General features: G+C 44.0%; 1 protein-coding gene across 4 annotated transcripts in view; it reads left to right on the plus strand.

Moving 5' to 3' along the window:
- The first annotated feature begins 2,577 nt into the window (after positions 1-2,577).
- The window catches only part of ACTR3B (actin related protein 3B), an 89,561-nt gene continuing 72,857 nt past the window's right edge, over positions 2,578-19,281 (plus strand). For 2 of the 4 annotated variants that reach the window (XM_045496262.1, XM_045496263.1), the window contains exon 1: positions 3,688-4,298. In XM_045496262.1, the coding sequence (XP_045352218.1) occupies positions 4,273-4,298 (26 nt within the window). In that variant the 5' untranslated portion in view covers positions 3,688-4,272. Of the gene's footprint in view, positions 2,769-3,687; positions 4,299-19,281 lie in introns of those variants that run through there. The other 2 variants (XM_045496264.1, XM_045496261.1) reach the window with 2 other exon arrangements.

Raw genomic sequence — 19,281 nt, forward strand, 5'->3', positions numbered from 1 at the left:
TATGATCTTATTTGGAAAGAGGGCCTTGGCAGCTGTCATCAAGTTAAGATGAGCTCATTAGAGTGGGCCTTACTCCAATATGACTGGTGTCCTTATAGGAAGAGGGGAATGCTGTGTGGTGATGTAGATGTGCATGGGGAGAACACCGTGTGACAGTAGACAGAGGCAGAGATTGGAGTGATGCATCTATAAGCTGAGGAATGCCAAGAATTTCTGGCAACAGCAGAAGCTGAGAGAGATGCAGGGAACAGATTGTCCTCTGGAGTCTTCAGAGAGGACACAGTGTTGCCAACACCTGATTTTGGCCCTCTTTTCTCCAGAACTGTGAGATGATAAACGTTTGTTGCTTTGAGCACCCCAGTTTGCGGGCTTTGTTACAGTAGCCCTAGGAAACAAATTGAGTCAGGTTAATGAAACATGAGGGGAAGCTGCTAGGGACTTCTGGGAAAGTGCTTCCTTCCTCTCACTCTTAGAAAGGAATGAAGATGGGGACATCTCCCCCTGTCCCTGTCCATTACCGTTATGCGGAGTGGCTGTAGCCATCTTGTTTTTTTTTTTTTTTTTTTTAATTTTTTTAACGTTTATTCATTTTATTTTTTTTTATTTTATTTTATTTTTTTAAATTTTTTTTTCTTCAACGTTTATTTATTTTTGGGACAGAGAGAGACAGAGCATGAACGGGGGAGGGGCAGAGAGAGAGGGAGACACAGAATCGGAAACAGGCTCCAGGCTCTGAGCTGTCAGCACAGAGCCCGACGCGGGGCTCGAACTCACGGACCGTGAGATCGTGACCTGGCCGAAGTCGGACGCTTAACCGACTGCGCCACCCAGGCGCCCCACGTTTATTCATTTTAGAGACAGAGAGAGACAGAGCATGAATGGGGGAAGGTCAGAGAGAGAGGGAGACAGAGAATCCGAAACAGGCTCCAGGCTCTGAGCTGTCAGCCCAGAGCCCGACATGGGGCTCGAACTCACGGAGTGTGAGATGATGACCTGAGCCGAAGTCAGACGTTTAACCGACTGAGCCACCCAGGCGCCCCTGGAGTTTCTGGATTTCTTATCATAAGAAATAAAATTTTCTCATTCTTTGTGCCACCTTAAGTTTTCTGTTATCTGCATATGAAAACATCTTAGCTGATACACCAAGGGGTATCAAGAGGGAATATAGAGGTCAGGAAATCTTTTATTTCCTACCAGCTGCTGATCATGGCCACCATTCCCAACTAGTCTTATGCAGAGGGGACACCCCCACAAAGGCACATGCTTTATCATTAGCTAGTCCCAATTCCATTAAGGCGTCTTCTCTGGTGAAGCAAACTGGGCCATATGTGACATAAAACCTCACAGTAGGCACTTGGTAAATATATACTAAGTGAATGAAAATAAGAGACATGGCAGTGACAAATTGCAATCTGTAGTTTACCTACAACATTCTGACGAGGGCCTTGAAAAATTGGGAGCTGGGCCGGCCCTTGGCAAAACGCAAAGTGGGCAAGTCAGTCTTTGTCCCTGGCTTTGGGGTCCTATACTGGGCTTCTTCCACTCTCCTGACCTTTCATTTCCCTCTCATCTTCTATTTCTGTCTCTAGTTCCCTTGGCGGGGGTGAGGGTACGGTGGGGGTAGGGGATGATCATGGGTTACCTAGAATGACCAGCTAATCTATTACTTCTTCTAGGGAAAAAAGCACATTGCTTTAAAACTAAACTGTATGGAACTATGTCTCCAGAAAGCTCCTAAAAATTGATGTCACAAATTTATGATAGGGTAGGAGCCGGAAGCAAATGGGACTTTCAGCACCTTCATAACATAGTAGGTAGGTGCTTGCCCTCCACTTTTTTAAAAAAGTTTGTTTGTTTATTTATTTATTTATTCATTTATTTATTTATTTTAGTAATCTCTACATGCTCTACCCGCTGAGCCAGCCAGGCAACCCCCCCCCCCCCCGCCCCGCCCGTCCCTAGTTTCAGTAAGAACTTTGGGGGTCATCTCATGTTTGATGCTCAAAAGCATTTTCCCATGAGGATCTTGCTGTAGGTTAACTCCATCTAAGGTCGTTGATTGTTTTGTCTTTATGGTGAAGGTTATACACTCACTCAACAAAGAGTTGGGTGCTTCCCATGTACGCACAAATACCGTGCTAAGCACCAGGTCATCAATGGTAAGACAGACACGAGCCCTATCCTAGTGGACCCTACAGTCCAATGGGGTGGGGCTGGGGGGAAAACTACAAATAAATTAACGTTAAAAATTTGCTCCAAGCTTTGTCAATGAGAGCAGTAGGCTGTTGAGACTGAGTAAGGTGCAGGGAGGAGACCTAGTTAGGATGATTAGGGACAACTTCCTGAGAAGGTGACATGCCAGCCGAGATTTACGGGATGAGAAGGAGACAGGCCCCGGCAACGAGGTCATGTTCACCGTAAGTCAGATAAAAATAACTCCCAATCTCTCCAGCAGCGGCATCTGACGTCCGCGCGAGCAGGCCTCGCCGCCAGCACTAAAGATGGCGGGCGGGCGGCAGGGCGGGGCGGGGCGTGCCCGCGGCCTGATTGGCCGGCCGGGCAGCGTCACGTGGGCGGCCGCCGAGCATCCGGGCCCCCCGGAGGCGGCGGCGGCGGCGGCGGCGGCGGCGCTGCGGAGGCTCCCGGGAGCGGGCGGCGCGGCGAGCGGACGGCGGCGGCGCCTCCCGGGCCGCCCGCGTGGGCCGAGCGGCACGCGTGCCGAGCATGGCGGGCTCCCTGCCTCCCTGCGTGGTGGACTGCGGCACCGGGTAAGAGCCGCCGGCGCCGGCCCCGCTCCCGCGCGGCCCGCCCCCGCCCCGGCGCCGAGCACCTGCTCCGCGGCCCGCCCTGTCTCACCTGGCGGCCGCACAGCGCCCCGCCGCGGGGCCCGGGCCCGGCTCCCGGCCGCCCACCTGTGCGCCCCGCCCCCTCCTCCCGGCCCGCGGAGGCCGCACGCCGGTCACCTGCTCACCTTGCCGGGCGCCGCGCGCCTCGCCTCCCACTCCTCCCGGGCGCCGGGCCGCTGCAGCCCCTCCGGACGTGACCTGCCCCCTCCACCCGCCGGCCCGTGCCCCTGCCCGAGACCGGCCCTGGTCCTGTGCCCCCCAAGTGCATGTCCCTTCTTGTTAATAATTCTTTAGCACTTACTTGCGGAGGTTTTTACGTCGCTTTACCAACTTGACACCTTTTGTGCAGCCCGCTTTGCTCCCTCCTGGTGTCGAAGGGTTCACTCAGCCTCAGCTCTTGCTTCGCTTGGCCGGTTCACTTGCCTTTTCGCTTAAAAAAAAAAAAAAAAAAAAAAAAAAAAGAATGATGTTAAAAAGCCTCCATTTTGGAAAACAATGTCTAAATTGGGGAAAGCCTTTTTTTTGTGGTCTAGTTTTTTTTTTTTCTTTCCTTTTTTTTTTTTTTTTTCCTTCTTTACTTTTCGGTTGAGATAGTTTCTTCTGATGTGGTTAGCGACGTGCGAGAGAGACCTTAGGAAATTTCCCATACTTTCAGTGTCCCAAGCTTCGCTGAATTTAGTTAGGAAGGTGAATCCATCCAGCTGGTGCTTTGGAAATTCAAGCATGCCTGCTTGCGTTACAGAGGATGTACTTGGTAAAATAGCCTGGAACTAAAATTGAGTCTCGTAAAGATTTTTCGACACGGGATTTTAAGGATTTTTGCCATAAAATCTTCTGGTGGCATGTTCACCTTAACCTTGATTCTTTTCTGTAGGAAACTGCGCTTGGTTTGGTTTCCTTGACAACCTTGTGGGGGTGTCTTTAATTTGTTACAGTCCATCTCCTACTGATCGTGCTTTCCTTTTCCTGCTGAAGCCACTAGCATTGGTTACAGGCTGGGAAAAAGTGCCTCTTGGCTTGTGCTAATTCCTTTTGAAATAAGCATTTGTATCAGAAGTCACGTGGCCTTTTATTTTAGAAGTTGTTTTGCTACCCCAAACAGAAGCCAAAATCAAAATTGGTGTGAACACCTGCCCCTTAATTGTTGGCGTCTGACGCATTCGTTCCCCCTGCAACATCTGTATGCATCCCATGCCCAGCCGAGCTGTGGTCGTGTCAAAGAGTGAAGGCCACAGGGAGATGTATTTTTCATTCCCACCCGTGCATGTGAAACCCTTGCTTTTGTATTTTTGGTCTTGTAAACCCAGTGAAATCTAAAGCAGTTCTTGGTAGCTGGCGCTAAGATAATGCCCACGGAGTTCGTCATACCTTTTATGTTAGTGAGACGGGAACCTTACTCATCCTTCTTGCTATAAATGCCTACAACATGGTGCTCAGTTTTGACCTTTGGAGGTAAGTGATAAATGTAACTTAGCTGGCTTGGAGATAAAACTTCAGTTATGTCACTTTTGTGACCCCACTTCCTTGCAGGGTTTTTTTTTTTTTTTTTTTTTTTTTTTGTCTGTCGTAGGCTTTGGCAGTCTGTTGTAGACAGTGGCAGGGAATCTTCCCAGTGGGTTCCGCACGGACATATTCTGTTACGGAAGTGACTGATTTATCAGGAATTCCCGGGGCCCAGTATGTGGTCAGAAGGAGCAGCCTGGGAAGGCGTAAGTTCACTTAAGTGTATCAGTAGTTCTTGTATTTCCCAGAGAGTGAAAACTGTTTTTGGATTGCCTTTAGCCTCAAAATGGGATTAAATAAAAATGCACCTAAAATGAACCAGGACCAAGGGGAGTCCTCCTACGCTGTAGACAAGCGGCTGCTGTAGTTGGGCCTCGCATTTGGCCTTAGTCTCCCTGCCTGACAGTTATGAGAGAGTCATTGTCAATTATGTAATTGTTGTCATTAGGAAGGCCGAGGCATACCTGCTTCTCAGGTGAAAAAGCTTTTTTTCTTTAAAAAAATGTTTTTTTTTTAATGTTTATACTTAGAGCGCGAGAGAGTGTGCACCAGCGGGGGAGGGGCAGAGGGAGAAAGAAGCACGGAATCCGAAGCAGGCTCCAGTCTCCAAGCTATAAGCACAGAGACAGACATGGGGCTCGAACTCCCAAACCGCGAGATCCTAACCAGGGCCGAAGTCCAACACTCAACCTACTGAGTCACCCAGGTGCCCCTGAAAAAGCTTTTTATCTAGTATTAAATTCTAAAAGAAAAATTCACATTGAACTGTACATAGTGAACAGTAGTGATTTAGCAGTGTACCGAATAGTGTATATATACATATTTTTTCTTTTCATAGCAAATAAATTTCATCTCTGTAACCGCACATCCTCCTCTAATAGTCCCTGAGATCACCTTAGTGAGCACAAGTGTGCTGGGGGCCAGGAGAATATGGACCAAGGTACCCGTTTGATCCGAAGATAAAGCTTTGTTTATTTAAAGGGACTAGTGGGTTACAGAGTTTTAAGAGAATATTCCACAAATTCCAGTCTTAACTTTTTTTGCATTAAAAAAAAAGACCTTAAGTAATCTCTACATCCAGCATTGGGCGCTTGAAACCACAACCCTGAGATCAAGAGTTGCACACTCCACTGACTGAGCCAGCCAGGTGTCCCTTTCTTGCATTTCTAAACTTATTTTGAAAAAAAAAATTCAGAAATATTGGAAAGCTACAAGAAGAGTACCAAACTACTATGTATCCTTCACCTAGCTTCACCAGCTGTTAACATCACTTCCATCATTCTGGGTATTAACTGTACATAGTATTTTTCTGAACCATTTGAGAGTAAGTTGCAGATCTTGTGCCCTTTTATACCAAAATACTTCAATGCATACAGGGACTGTCTCTTCTGTAATCACAGACCAATGACTAATGTGAAAGAGTCTAAGATGCATGCAGTGGTGGTGTCCACACAGCCTGGATCCCCAGGGCCTGTCCCATGATGACTTGTGGCCTCTTCTTCCATCCCTTGTCCAGCTCCACACCTTGTGTTTTGTCGCCAGCCCGCCTTTCAGATCTCATCCAACCCGACGAGTCCCGGAGCCGTTTTCTGTTTTTCAGGACATTGACATTTTTGGGAGCCAGTTGCTGCGTATATGGTCCCTCGGTGTAGGCTTGTCTGGTGTTTCCACAGGATAGATTCAGGACACGCGTGCATTTTGGTCAGGAATACCACACGAGGCGCCATTCTATCCAAGTGCATCCTACCAGAATCTCCCCACCCCCAGCGTGATTGAGATATAGTTGACAGAGACCCTTGTAGAAGTTCAAGTTGTGCAACATTTTGATTCATTTTATCTGTTGCCAAATGATTACCACCATAGCTTCAGCCAACACCTCCCTCACATCACATAGTTGCCATTTCTTCTTTGTGGTGAGAACATTTAAGGTCTCTTCTCTTAGCAACTTGCAAGTACATGATACAGTATTATCGACTGTAATCACCACGCTGTACGTTAGATCCTCAGAACTTCTGCCTCTAGTCAGAAGGCTTAAAATAGTGAGTGATCTGTCGCCTCTTGGATGAAGCTCACTTGGGTTATTTGGATAGAGTGATGTCCGCTAGATTTCTCCACTGCAGTTTTCCCCTTTGTAATTAATATCACTTAGAGAGATTTGAGATTATGCAAATAAATACCTGTTCTTTCCTTAAACTTTCACCCATTAGTTTTAGTGTCCACTGGTGATTTTTGCCTTAATTGATGATTGCAGTGGGGTTGCCAAATTGTGATTTAAGTTTAAACTCTAGCATCATTTCTACTTTTATTAATGTTTTCGTCTAAGAGCACACTTTTCCATCGTTGTCATCTATTTATCAGATTCAGTATGTAGGGGCTGTGGTTTTATTCAAAAGGTCGTAGTCTGTTATAATCAAAAGGTTTTTATCTGTTATTGCCATTATTTGTTTTGATGCTTAAATTGTTCCAGATTTGGCCAATGAAGGCCCATGCAAACTGTTTCTGGTGTTCTTTAGATCTGTCCCCATCTTTTTTTGAGCACGTTGCTGTTATCTGAAGACTTCAGCAATAGTCTTGTGCATGCATACATCTTTTTGTGTGTTTTCCTGGGTTTCCCTGGGATAGATTTCTAGAAGTGGGATTTCTGGGTCAGAGGGTAACTGCATATGCAGGTTTGCCCATCAGTGCGAAATCCCGCTCAGCAGTATGTATCCTTACCAGCAATGTGTGAAAGGGCTTGTGTCTTCTTATAGACTCACCAACAGAGTACATTGTCAAAGATTTTGATTTTTATCAGTCTAGAAGGTAAGAAGTGATATTACAGGTTTTTTAAAGCTTATTTATTTATTTTGAGAGGGAGAGAGAGAGTGAGCGAGGGGAGGGGCAGAGAGAGGGAGAGAGAGAATCCCAAGCAGGCTCCATGCTGTCAGTGCAGAGCCCGATGCGGGGCTCGAGCTCACAAACCGTGAGATCATGAACTGAGCCGAGATCAAGTGTCAGAATCCTAACTGACTGAGTCACCTAGGCACCGCAGTGACATTAGAGTTTTGAGTTTCTTCTCATGTGGGAAGATGAGTATCCCTTCATGTGGTTAAGAGGCGTTACATTTCTGTCTCATCATTTCTCTAGCCCATTTTTCTGTGTGTTTTTGGTCTCGTGCTTCTTTGATTTGGGAAGCTCTTCGTGTGTTAGGATGTGTTGGACGTCACACAGACCGCTCCTGGCTTCAGTGATTTTCTAGGAGCAATTACAGGACTGTAGTGAAAAAGTACAAAGCAAAAACAGCCAAGGGAAGAGGCGGGAGGAAACCAGGAGCAAGTTTCCAGAGTCGTCAGTGGAGTGACATGGACGTGCTTAGTCAGCACCCAGTTCTGACAGCACACCAAGGAAGCTCATTAAAGACGGTGCCCGGTGTTACTGGGCCTGGCCATTTCACCCCTGCCTAGCACATGCCAAAGTTCCAGAACCCCCTAAGGGAAGCAGATGTTCAGCATCAACTACTGTTTGCACGACTTAGGCACAGTGAATACCGTTTAGGGAATGGGGGGAACCCTCCTGAAACCCGAGTTCCCAGGTGCCAGTCAGAGGCCCGGCTGGCAAGCAGGACTTGTCTAAAGAGAGCCATCTTGAGCCTGTTGAGTCTTTTCTGCACATGAGGGTGTTAGCTCTTCATGGTGTCAGTTGCAAAGGCATTTTCTTCCCTATGTATCATTTGTCTTTTGCTCTGCAAAGATTTTTTTTTTAAGCAATCACATTTATCTTTTCCTTATTGTTTATAGAGTTTGAGTCAAAGTTTTTTTCCCCCTGTTCCCAGGTTATTTGGTGTTTTGTTTTCTAATGGTTTCATTCCTCTCTTCTCCCCCCAGCCCCCATTTAAATCCTTAATCTATTTGGAATGTATCCTGGGATATGTAGTATGAGGAAAGTTGGAACGATTCCTGTCTTTTTTTCCTTTTGGCTATGTCATTTATCTCAACATCATTTATGAAAAAACCCCTGTGCTTAGAGATGCTGTCTTTATCATGTACTGAATTTGTGCAGTTGTTTTTATTTCTAGATTTTGTTTTGAGTTGCATTAATTGGTCTATTCATACACCACCGCCACAGGGTTTTAATTACTGAGGCTTTAGGATGATTTAATACCTGGGGAGGCCGGCCTCTCCTACACATCCCATTCTTTTTTTAGGGCTTTCTGATAGATTTTTGCTTGTTGTTCCTCCAAATGAGCTTATAATCAGCGTCTCTAGTTGGGCAAGGGGTGGGGGGGAGAATGCCTCCTGGCATTTTTATTTGGATTCTATTAAATTTATAACTTAATTTAATGAGGACCAACGTCTTTTTTTTTTTAAATTACCAACATAATTTAGTTTTTTATTTTTAAAAATTTACATCCAAATTACTTAGCACATAGTGCAACGATGATTTCAGGAGTAGATTCCTTAGTGCCCCTCACCCGTTTAGCCCATCCCCCCTCCAGCAACCCCTCTACTAACCCTGTTTGTTCTCCGTATTTAAAAGTCTCTTGTCCCCCTCCCTGTTTTTTATATTATTTTTGTTTCCCTTCCCTTATGTTCATCTGTTTTGTCTCTTAAAGTTCTCATATGAGTGAAGTCATATGATATTTGTCTTTCACTGACTAATTTCACTTAGCATAAGACCCTCCAGTTCCATCCACGTAGTTGCAAATGGCAAGATTTCATTCTTTCTGATTGCCGAGTGATACTCCATTGTATATGTGTATACACCACATCTTCTTTATCCATTCATCCATCGATGGACATTTGGCTTCTTTCCATACTTTGGCTATTGTGGATAGTGCTGCTAGAAACATGGGGTGCCTGTGTCCCTTCGAAACAGCACACCTGTAGCCTGTGGATAAATGCCTAGTAGTGCAGTTGCTGGGTCCTAGGATAGTTCTATTTTTAGTTTTTTGAGGAACCTCCGTACCATTTTCCGGAGTGACTACACCAGCTTGCATTCCCAATGAGGGCCAACATCTTTATGATGGTGAGTCCTCCTATGGAAGAACATGGCGTAGCTTTCCATTAATTAGTTCAAGTCTGTTTGTGTCTTTTAGGAATAGTGTTTCCCTTAGGTAGATTTCTTGTTAAGTTTACACATAGGTATGGAATTTCTGTTTTACTGTCATAAATGGTGGCCTTCCTTCCTTCCTTCCTTTCGCAGGACTTGAACTCACAACCTTGAGATCAAGATCTGAGCTGAGTTCAAAAGTCTGACACTTAACCAACTGAGCCACCCAGGCACCCCAATGTGTTTTGTTTTTCATTATGTTTTCTGTTTTTCTTGAACACATTAAGGGTATTAGTTTTCTGTGCGTGTTAATTTTGTAACTTGTTACTTTAAAAGGTACTGTTGTGTTTGTATGAGTTTTTTCCTTGATCTTGAGGGTTTTCCAGATACAAAATCTTTGGCAAATAGAGTGTTTTTCCCTTTTCTTTCCATTGGTAAGGACTCTGTTTTTTTTGACACTTCAATGACCATTGCCTCCAAAATGTTAAATAGGAATGGAGTTAGTGGGCATTATTCTTTTGTTCTTTAGTGGGGCAGCTTCTGGTGTTTCTAAAATAATATGCTGGCTTTTGGGCTACTGTGTGTGTGTGTGTGTATGTGCCTACATACACACATGCATATGCAAGTATACAAATATATGTATGTATGCACACGCACGCACAAGCATACAAGTACATGCGTGTACATGCACGCACATATACGAACACACGCATGCATGCACATGCACACAAAGCACACAAACACGCATGTATGCGCATGATACAGATACACGCGTGTGCATGCACGCATGCACACATAAGTATACAGAGACACACGTGTACGCACATCCATGCACATGCATACGGAGACACGTGTATGTGCATGCACGCACAAGCACGCAGAGACTCGCGTGTATGCGCATGCATGCAAAGCACGTAGAGACCCGCGTGTACGCGCATGCACGCAAAGCACGCAGAGACGCGTATACGCGCATGCACGCACAAGTATACAGATATACGCATGTACGCACATGCACGTACATGTATACAAATACACGTATGTACACATATGCATACATATATCATGTTATTAATCAGTTTCTGTTTTTTGGAATGTTTACAACAGGAATGGGTGTTGGATGTTGTCAGGTATCTTTATCGTAAATGGGACAGGTAGTTTTCTTCCTTAGCCACTTAGTATGATGGGTTATATTAACAGATTGCCTAATATTGAACCCCTTTTGCATTCTGGGATAACCCCCATTTGATCATGATGCATTGTTTTTTGATGTGTAGGTAGATTGTTAACATTTTATTTAGATTTTTGCTTCAATGTAAGTGTGACTGATTAATGGCTTAGTGTTTTTGGTGCAATCATTGTCAGATTTTGGAGTCAGCATTACGCTGTCTTCATAAAACAAATTAAGAGGTTTTCCTTCTCCTTCTATGCTCTGGGACGGTCTGGGATAGTATTGGGATTACCTGAGTTTTAAGGTTTTGGTAGAATTACCCCGTGAAACTGTCTGAGCCTAGTGCTTTCTTGTGGGGAGAGTTTTGTTGCTCACCCTATTAGAAGCCTGTGGGACTTTCCATCTAGTGGAATCAGTTTTGCTGTGTTGTGTTTGTCTAAAAACAATTCTTTTCATCCAGATTTTTCAAATGTATGTATATAGTAGCCTCATGATTTAAAAAAGTGTCCTCTGCTTTTATGGTTATTTTTCCTTTTGTCACTCAAATTTATGTGTTTTGTTTTCATCCTTTTTTTCTTGGCTTACCTAGTGACTTGTCTTGTGGATCTTTTTTTCAAACAATGAGCTTTGGGGTTTACTTCTTAGTTGTTAGTTTTGTGTATTTTGACTCATTTATTCTGCTTTTGTCTTTCCTTTTTTTTTTTTTTTTTTTTTTTGCTTTCCTTTATTTTATCTTTTTATTTTTGAGCTGGTTGTTAAACTTATTTTTATTTTTTCCTTTACTTGAAAAGGCATTTATTACCACAAAATTTTGACTGATATATTTTAGGCTGTATGTGTCCCTTAGACTTGGATTTATTTTTTGCATTATAATTTTCAAGAAATTTCTGTGTTTTTGTTTTGAGTTTCCCCCATAACTCAATATTTCCCTACTAGCATGTTTTAAAATTTTCAGGTATAAAGGCCTGTTTGGTTTTTTATTTTGCTTTTGATTTCTGGTGTTGTTGCAGTATGTCCACAGAGAGTGCTGTTTGCTTTATTTCTGTTCTTTGGACTTCATGGGGTCTAAGACCCGGTCAGTTTTGTGAATGTTCTGCACGGACGTGCAGCTGTGTTTTCTGCTAGTGTGTCCAGAGTTCGAAGCGTACCTGCCTGTGTGAGCTACTTACGTGATGTTCCCCGGGCCTTCGGGTCTCCCCCGCTTACTCTGTGTCGGCCCGAGAATGGTGTGTTACGTCTTGCGCCCTTATTTCCCTGGCCTTCTGGAACGGGGCGCTGCCCCATCGGGTACCTCTGTGTCAGCAGTTTGTGTCTCCCCGAGCTGTGACTGTAGTGCTCTGAGGGTGTCCTGTTTTTAGGGGGCTTTGCAGCCCCCTGGGAGTCCCAGTTCTACTTTGTCAGAGAGTAAAAAGGATGGTCAAAAACATGCCAGACTAACAGCAGGAGTGTTATTTAAGCTTTAAAGGAAGCAAGCGGTTCATTTAATCATTTATTTTTGGGCTTATGGAAAAAATTTTCATTTTATCAGAGTAATATGCATACTGATTAAAGGTCAGATAGAGCTCAGGGGCTTATGTGAAGACACGTGGGTGCTGTCCTGCCTGCTTTTCTCTTTCTTCAGAAACAGCTGCTTTCAGCTCTTAATTCTGTATCTTTCAGCATTTATGGATTTCAGTGTTTCTAAATAATATGCACATCAGTCTGTCTTTTGATTATCAAATTGTCACATTATCTCTTTAATTCTCTCATCCTGGGGCACCTGGGGGGCTCAGTCGGTTAAAGGACAGACTCTTGATTTCAGCTCAGGTTACGATCTCATGGTTCGTGAGTTCGAGCCCTGCGTCAGGCTACACGCTGACAGTGCGGAGCCTGCTGGGGATTCTCTCTCTCTGTGTCTCTCTCTGCCTCTCCCCCACTTGTGCTCTCTCTGTCTCTCTCAAAACAAATAAATAAACTGAAAACAAGAAAAGGGTTACATTCTCTCATTTTGCCTTTGCCCTCTGTTTCTCCTTCCCTCTTCTCCCAAAAGGGGTCATTACATTTTCCAGCTAGTTTGTGACGCGTGTTTGTGTTACCACGCGTGTGCAGATGTACTTGCTCATGGAGTAAAAGTGTGCCACGATTATTTTTTCTCTTAAATTTGGTTTTTACGGAAGCTCATGATTGCCGCCTCTATTTGGGTTTCTTCGTATCCACTGCTAATGACTTTCCAAATTTTCGAGTCGCCAGCTACTCACTACAGTTTTCCACAAGGTTAATTACGTTACAGATCCCACCAGTCAGTTTGTTTTTGGAGATGGTCCTTCTGCAGACTTTGGCCCTTCTCTCTGGGGTGGTTGCTTCCCGGGCCTGCCCGCCACACAGCCTAGGACTTTGCTTATAACCTTCTAGGCATTTCCTTTGCCTTTCTCCTGGATTGAGTCCGTTCCTGAATCCTGCCTTCTGGCTGCTTGCTTTCCTCTCTGCTGGTGGCCGTCCAGTAGCCAGCTTTGTGAGGCTGGGAGGCACCTGTGGGTGCAGAGATTCACAGTGAGTGCTTTTGACATGCCCATGTCCCTCGTCCTGTCCCTCCTCTCCAGTGGGTGCACCTTTGTCATCCTGGTGTCTCCTGCCATCATTCTGGGGCACACGAACCTCTCTCCCGTGTGTTCTCTGTTCCATGTCGTCGTCTTTTTTGGTTTTCTCCTTTGTGTTGGCAGAGGGCGTCCTCCAGTAGCTTTCTGAGAAAGGGTGTGCGGGAGGGAGATGTTTACCTTTCCTGCTTGTCCAAAACGTGTTCGTTCTAACCCTTCACTTGGTTGATCGTTGGGTGTAGTATTCAGTGTTGGGGAAGTAATTTTCCCTCAGTTTTTCAGACACTGATTCTTTGTGTTCTTGCTTCTGCTTTGCTGCTAAGAAGTCTGAAGACTTTGTAAATGACTTTGATTCCCCTACTCCGCTTCCTGGAAGCTTTTAGGGTTTCCTTTTTGTCTCTGGTTTCTGAAGTTTCACAACAACGTGCCTTGAAGTGAGTGTGTTTTCCTCTGTTGTGCTGGGCTTTGTGTGAGCTCCTGCAGTCTGAAGACTGGCACCTTTGAATTCTGGGTAAAACTTTAAAAATGTTTCTTCCTTTGCTGTGTGTGTGTGTGTGTGTGTGTGTGTGTGTGTGTGTGTGTGTGTGTCAGTGCACGTGCTCATGTGCATGCTCTTTCTGGAACACCTATTCACGTGTTGAATTCTTAGGCTGTTTCTCTGATTTTCTTACTCTTTCTCTCTTGTTCTCCATCATTCTGTCTCTTTTCCTTCTAGGATATGCCTTGCCTTATTTTCTAGTCCTTCTCCTCAGTTTTTTCCATTTTTGCTCTTATTTAAATTTCCAAGAATTCTTTTTGTTCTCTAAATGTTCTTTTACTAATAGTATCTCGTTTTATTTTTTGAATGTAGTATCTTCTTGTAGGGTATTGATGATGGTGTTTTTATGGTGGTGTTGGTGCTGTATCTCCCTATATAGGTTTTGTTTTTTCTCCTTTTTAAAACATTTTTTAATGTTTTATTTATTTTTTGAGAGAGAGCATAAGCAGGGGAGGGGCAGAGAGAGAGGGGGACAGAGGCTCCAGAGTGGGATCTGCACTGACAGGCTGACAGCAGCGAGTCCGATGTGGGGCTCCAAGTCATGAACTGTGAGATCATGACCTGAGCTCAAGTCGGATGCTCAACCGACTGAGCCACCCAGGTGCCCCTGTGTTGTTTCTTCTGAGTTTTCATCTTTTTCTGTGGTAGAAAGGGTTTCCTCAGATGTTGGTAATTTCTGGCTGCCTGCTTATGATTAAAAGTCAGAAAATGGAAAAGCTCTTTGGACTTTCTGAATGTGTAGATTTGCGTATTGATTTTGAATGTCACCAGGGGTGATGTAGGCAGGTTGTTTGTTGGGGAATATTTCTGGCGTCTGTGTCTTCAGATTCTTCCTTTTGGACTGGTCAGTTTCCCCAGAGGCTACACTTCGGGTCCTCTGCGTGGAGGCCGGGCCTGGGTGCTGGGCTTCTGAGAGCGGAGCGGGGAGAAAGCAGTGGTGGGACAGGGTGTCTGAGCCCTCAGCTTTTGCCGTGTACGTGGTCAGGCGACCCTTTGTTTTCTGATTGGTGCTGGTGTCCCCCATGCCGAGTGACTGCCGGTGGAGGCCCTTTGCCTTACAGTCTCCAGAGAGTCCACGTGCAGAGTGTGCTGGGGTCACGGGGGAGCCGTGGCCCAGCTGTGGACAGAGGGGAGTCTCGCTCGGACCCCCTGGTTTGGGCCCTCGGGTCTCAGTTCCCCAGAGCCCGTGCAGCTCCCAGGTCTGGAGCCTTTCAGGACGCGCGCGTGCATGCCGGGCTGGTCCTCAGCTCTTGCTTCTGCTGGTTTTCTTCTCCCCAGGCCGGTCACCACTGGTCCTCAGCTCTCCGGAGCCAGACTCTCGCTGTTGTGTCCCCTTCTTTTCTTCCCGTCATTGGGGATCGATATACCTTTAAAAAGTCATTTTGCTTTGAGTTTTGTGGGGCTTTGGGACCAAGTGAAATAATGAAATCATACGTTTGGTCCACCATTTTAATCTGGGAGTTAAAGTTCCCTTTAGAGAGATCAAAATCCACAGACAGACCATACCTCATGATGTTCTGTTTCCCCAAACTAGGGCGAAAAATGCCGCCGATAGAAGGACAAATGGACAACTGTATGTGGTCAAGTTCACAGGTCAACAGACAAAAGAAGGATATTGGATTTAGATGAAATAATTAATGTATTTGAACTTGTCTATTGAACTCTTTGTCCTATAAACAGAGACTCCCCTTTTCTATTCAGTAGCCCAAGGAGTGTTTGAAGACCTTAGACCTTGATCATGTGCCAATTTACAGTATCGAGAGGGTGTGTATTACTTAGAAACTATAATTAAGACATGAGGATAATTTTAGTGTCCTGAGAACCATATTCTAAGGCAGTTGTGGTCCCCCCCCCCCCTTTTTTTAAACTGAAGACCTTACGAAGGAGGGGAGCTATTTTGGCTGAAGTTTGGGGTTTGAGACTGGACCTCATAAGGGGTCTTAATCAAAAGAACCTCCCTATAGGATACAGTTTGAAAAACACTGTTCTAGGATGTGACATTTCCACTTTTAAACATAGATTAATTGAGCTTAAATTGTCACCTTCTGCTCTAGACACATGGTTGTAGGAGGAATTTTAACTATATATAAATATGTTGAGTTGACAGATTAATTCTCTTGACTGCAGAATTGAAAAGTCTGTGTTACTGCCGTGGAAAAATAGTGGCGCTTAACGGAAGAGTGAAAGAGGCTCTGCCCAAGAGCTGTTTAAAATGTTTGGGGCAAATGAGGATATTTTGTATTGACAGAAAGAGACTGTGGAAGGATACGTAAGAATGGGAGGTGGTAGAAGGCAGGGGTGGGGTGGACAGTGTCGGCCTGGGAGTGCGATTTGGTGTTTGGAAGTTTGAGCTAAGAGAACATACTTGTTTAAAAGGCGGAGTGGTATTGGTATTGCTTCATGCAGCTTTTCATTCTGTTTCCATGTGAGAAAGGGTCTCTGGTCAGGGGATGCATGGATGTGGCATTGAGTTTGAGAATGTGGCACAGTTTATGCGTTTTTGGAAGCAATGCCTACCTCAACTATGCTGGCTGTCCTTTCGGAAGGTCGTGTTCAAACAGAAAACCAAGGGCTTTTAATGTAAAAGTTGTTGGTCTTGATTCCTTATGTACACATATTTGGGACACGTTGATTGACATAGCTCTCTCCATTTGGATGAAAAGACATACATAGCACTGGAAGAGGAGTAATATGACATTTTAGTAAAGTGAGGGACTTTTCAAAGTAGAAACTACACAGGAAGTTGTTCAGGAAGATAAATGGTGGACTTGATCATCTAAACTGTCAACAGTTATATTCCAGGAAATGTATAACTGGGAAACATTGGTGACGTATATGAGCAAGCATTCGTATCCTCAATATGTAAGGGCTCGCACAAATTGATAAGGTAGTAAAGCTGTAGCAGAAAATTATTGAAGGGTCACGTGTGGAAAAACATAGATGGCTACTGTGCCTCAAATAACATTTAATAGTAACAAAGTTATCAAATAATGGGGTCCTTTTACTTTTTCAATTAGGAAATATTTTCTGGAAATGGTAATATTTAACATTAGGGGGGATTATTATCATTTGCCTCTTACGGATGAAGAAATTAAAGTATGGAGGGGTTAACTTACTTGCCTGAAGTAACATAGTGCTGTGTTTTGAGCCCAGCATTGTGAGTCCAATTAAACTTCCTTACATCACAAACATATACTGTTTTGCAGCTTCTTTCAAACCGCATTGCATATCTGTGTATGGCAGTAACATAAATCTTCATTTTTGATGGCTGTATAGCATTTTATGGAATTACTATAATTTACTTCATACATCAAATTGATGGCATTTGAGTGTTTCCAGTGTTTTGTTGTTTTGCTATTATAATGCTGTAGTGAATATTTTTTTGTTCCTGTCTTTTTTTGCATACATCTAAAAGTGCTTCATTGGGGTAAATTCCCCGAAACGTGCCATTTGGACAGTAGGGTATATGCATTTAGAGTTCTGATAGATCATGTGAAACATGTGTCTATAATGACTCTTCAACCTTTTACTGTCACCCGTGTATAACTTACTACCACTGTCTTCAGTATTGGCCCAGATTTTGAATGGTCTTGCAATCAGTTTGTAGCTGGATTTAATATTTGATGTTTCTTTCTTTCTTTGTTTTTTTTAACGTTTATTTATTTTTGAGAGAGAGAGAGAGAGAGAGAAAGAGAAAGAAAGAATCCGAAGCAGGCTCCAGGCTCTCAGCTGTCAGCACAGAGCCTGACGCAGGGCTCGAACTCATGGACTGCGAGATCATGACCTGAGCTGAAGTCGGACGCTTAACCGACTGAGTCACCCAGGCTCCCCAATGATATTTGATGTTTCTTAAAAGAACATTACTCTTCCCATGTAAGAGTAAGACTTTTCTCAATTTATTTGCCTGCTTGTATATTGAGAGTTCTTCACACACATTTACCTATCTCTGTATGTCTATCCCTTTATCTGTATAGTTTAGTCCTAAAGGTAATATTATTGCCTTTAGTAATAGTAAAGGTAAATAGTAAAGGTAAATTGTTGCCATTGCAACTAGGATCTCTTCATACAGCATAGATTCTCATTTGTTCTTGTTAGGTAGGAAAGTTGTTGATTTTTGTCTGTTTATTTAATACCTGGCCATCCTACCGAATTTCCTATTTCCTTTAATTTTCTACTTAATTTCTTTAGATATTCCAGGTCTGCAATTACCGTTTACAAGTAAATTTTTGTCTTCTCCTTCCCAGCGTCATTCCTTTTCTTTAGTTCTTTGTGATTTGTATTATCTAGTGATTTCTAAGCATGTTGACCATCCGAACCATGGGGTTGGGACAAGGCATGTTCAAAATATAGGTGTCCAGGCTCCTTGTCTGCAGATTCCCATGAATGGTTCTGGGACAGGCACTGGGAATTTGTACTTTAGAAGTTTCTCCGCGATCTGTTCAGCAGGTTTGTTACATTTTTTCTGGAAGCCTACCCAGATGATGTTAAACTGGCCTGCCGGAGAAAGTAGGCCGTGGTGCAACAAAAAACTCAATTTGAAATCCTGTTTCTAAAAGGTAAACATTTCGAGGAGGTCTTTGAGGGTGGGCTCATGCTTTCTGCCTCCCTCTTCATTATCCTTAGAGTATGGCTGCGACATGCATGGTTTCTGGCTGGTAAACTGATGGGAATAAAATAATGCTGCTTTGTTTTCATAAATGGTGTCTGGGACGTGGTCCGTATTTAAGAGTTGTGTTTTAGTTGCTGATCTTTTTTTTTTTTTTTTTTTTTTTGGTCCTGCTGTTTATATAGTTGAGCTGTTCTAACATCATCTCTAACGGGGCATACCAGTCCAGCACTGGATTGTCCTAGGAGGGAGTTTTAGAACGAGCACTTGCTAGTTTACGTGTACTGGGTTCTAGATAATAGGTTCTCACTGAAGTTTGGCATGAGCCTGGCTTGATGAAAATTTTGTTAACATTTGAAATTTGAATGTTTCTTTAAAAAAATCTTGTTAGACATTGGTTACATTGTGGTTATTCAAAGAAACTAACCCTCAAGTGTGTTTGATGCTGTATAAGGGGTAGCACAGAAAAACTAAAGGCATTAAGTTACCATAAGTGATCTGAATGGTTTGTACTTTTGCCTTTGTTTTTAATGGTTTCAGTTTTGGTAGGAGGGTAAGGGAGGATCTCATAGTAATTTATTTATACATAAGAATGTTAATATGTCTTAAAAAATTTTTTTTTTTGATGTTTATTTGAGAGAGAGAGAGAGACAGAGAGATGAGTGGGGAGGGGCAGAGAGAGAGGGAGACACAGAATCGAAAGCAGGCTCCAGGCCCTGAGCTGTCAGCACAGAGCTCGATGCAGGCCTCAAACCCACAAACCGTGAGATCCTGATCTGAGCTGAAGTCGGACGCTCAACCAACTGAGCCACCCAGGCATCCCTGAGTATTAGTATATCTTAATGTTAGTTTGCCTCAGTCATGAAAATCGTCGTTCGCTTACTGTTACCGATGCTGCGTTACCTGCGTGACTCCGTGACAGAGGCCTCCCTTGAGGGCCGTGCTGAGAGACCACGGTGGCCTCAGGGTCTCCGCATACCCGCAGCTGCTGTCGAGGGGCATGTGCTGGTGGCATCATC

This window comes from Leopardus geoffroyi, chromosome A2, assembly GCF_018350155.1.
Source record: "Leopardus geoffroyi isolate Oge1 chromosome A2, O.geoffroyi_Oge1_pat1.0, whole genome shotgun sequence".
NCBI lineage: Eukaryota > Metazoa > Chordata > Mammalia > Carnivora > Felidae > Leopardus > Leopardus geoffroyi.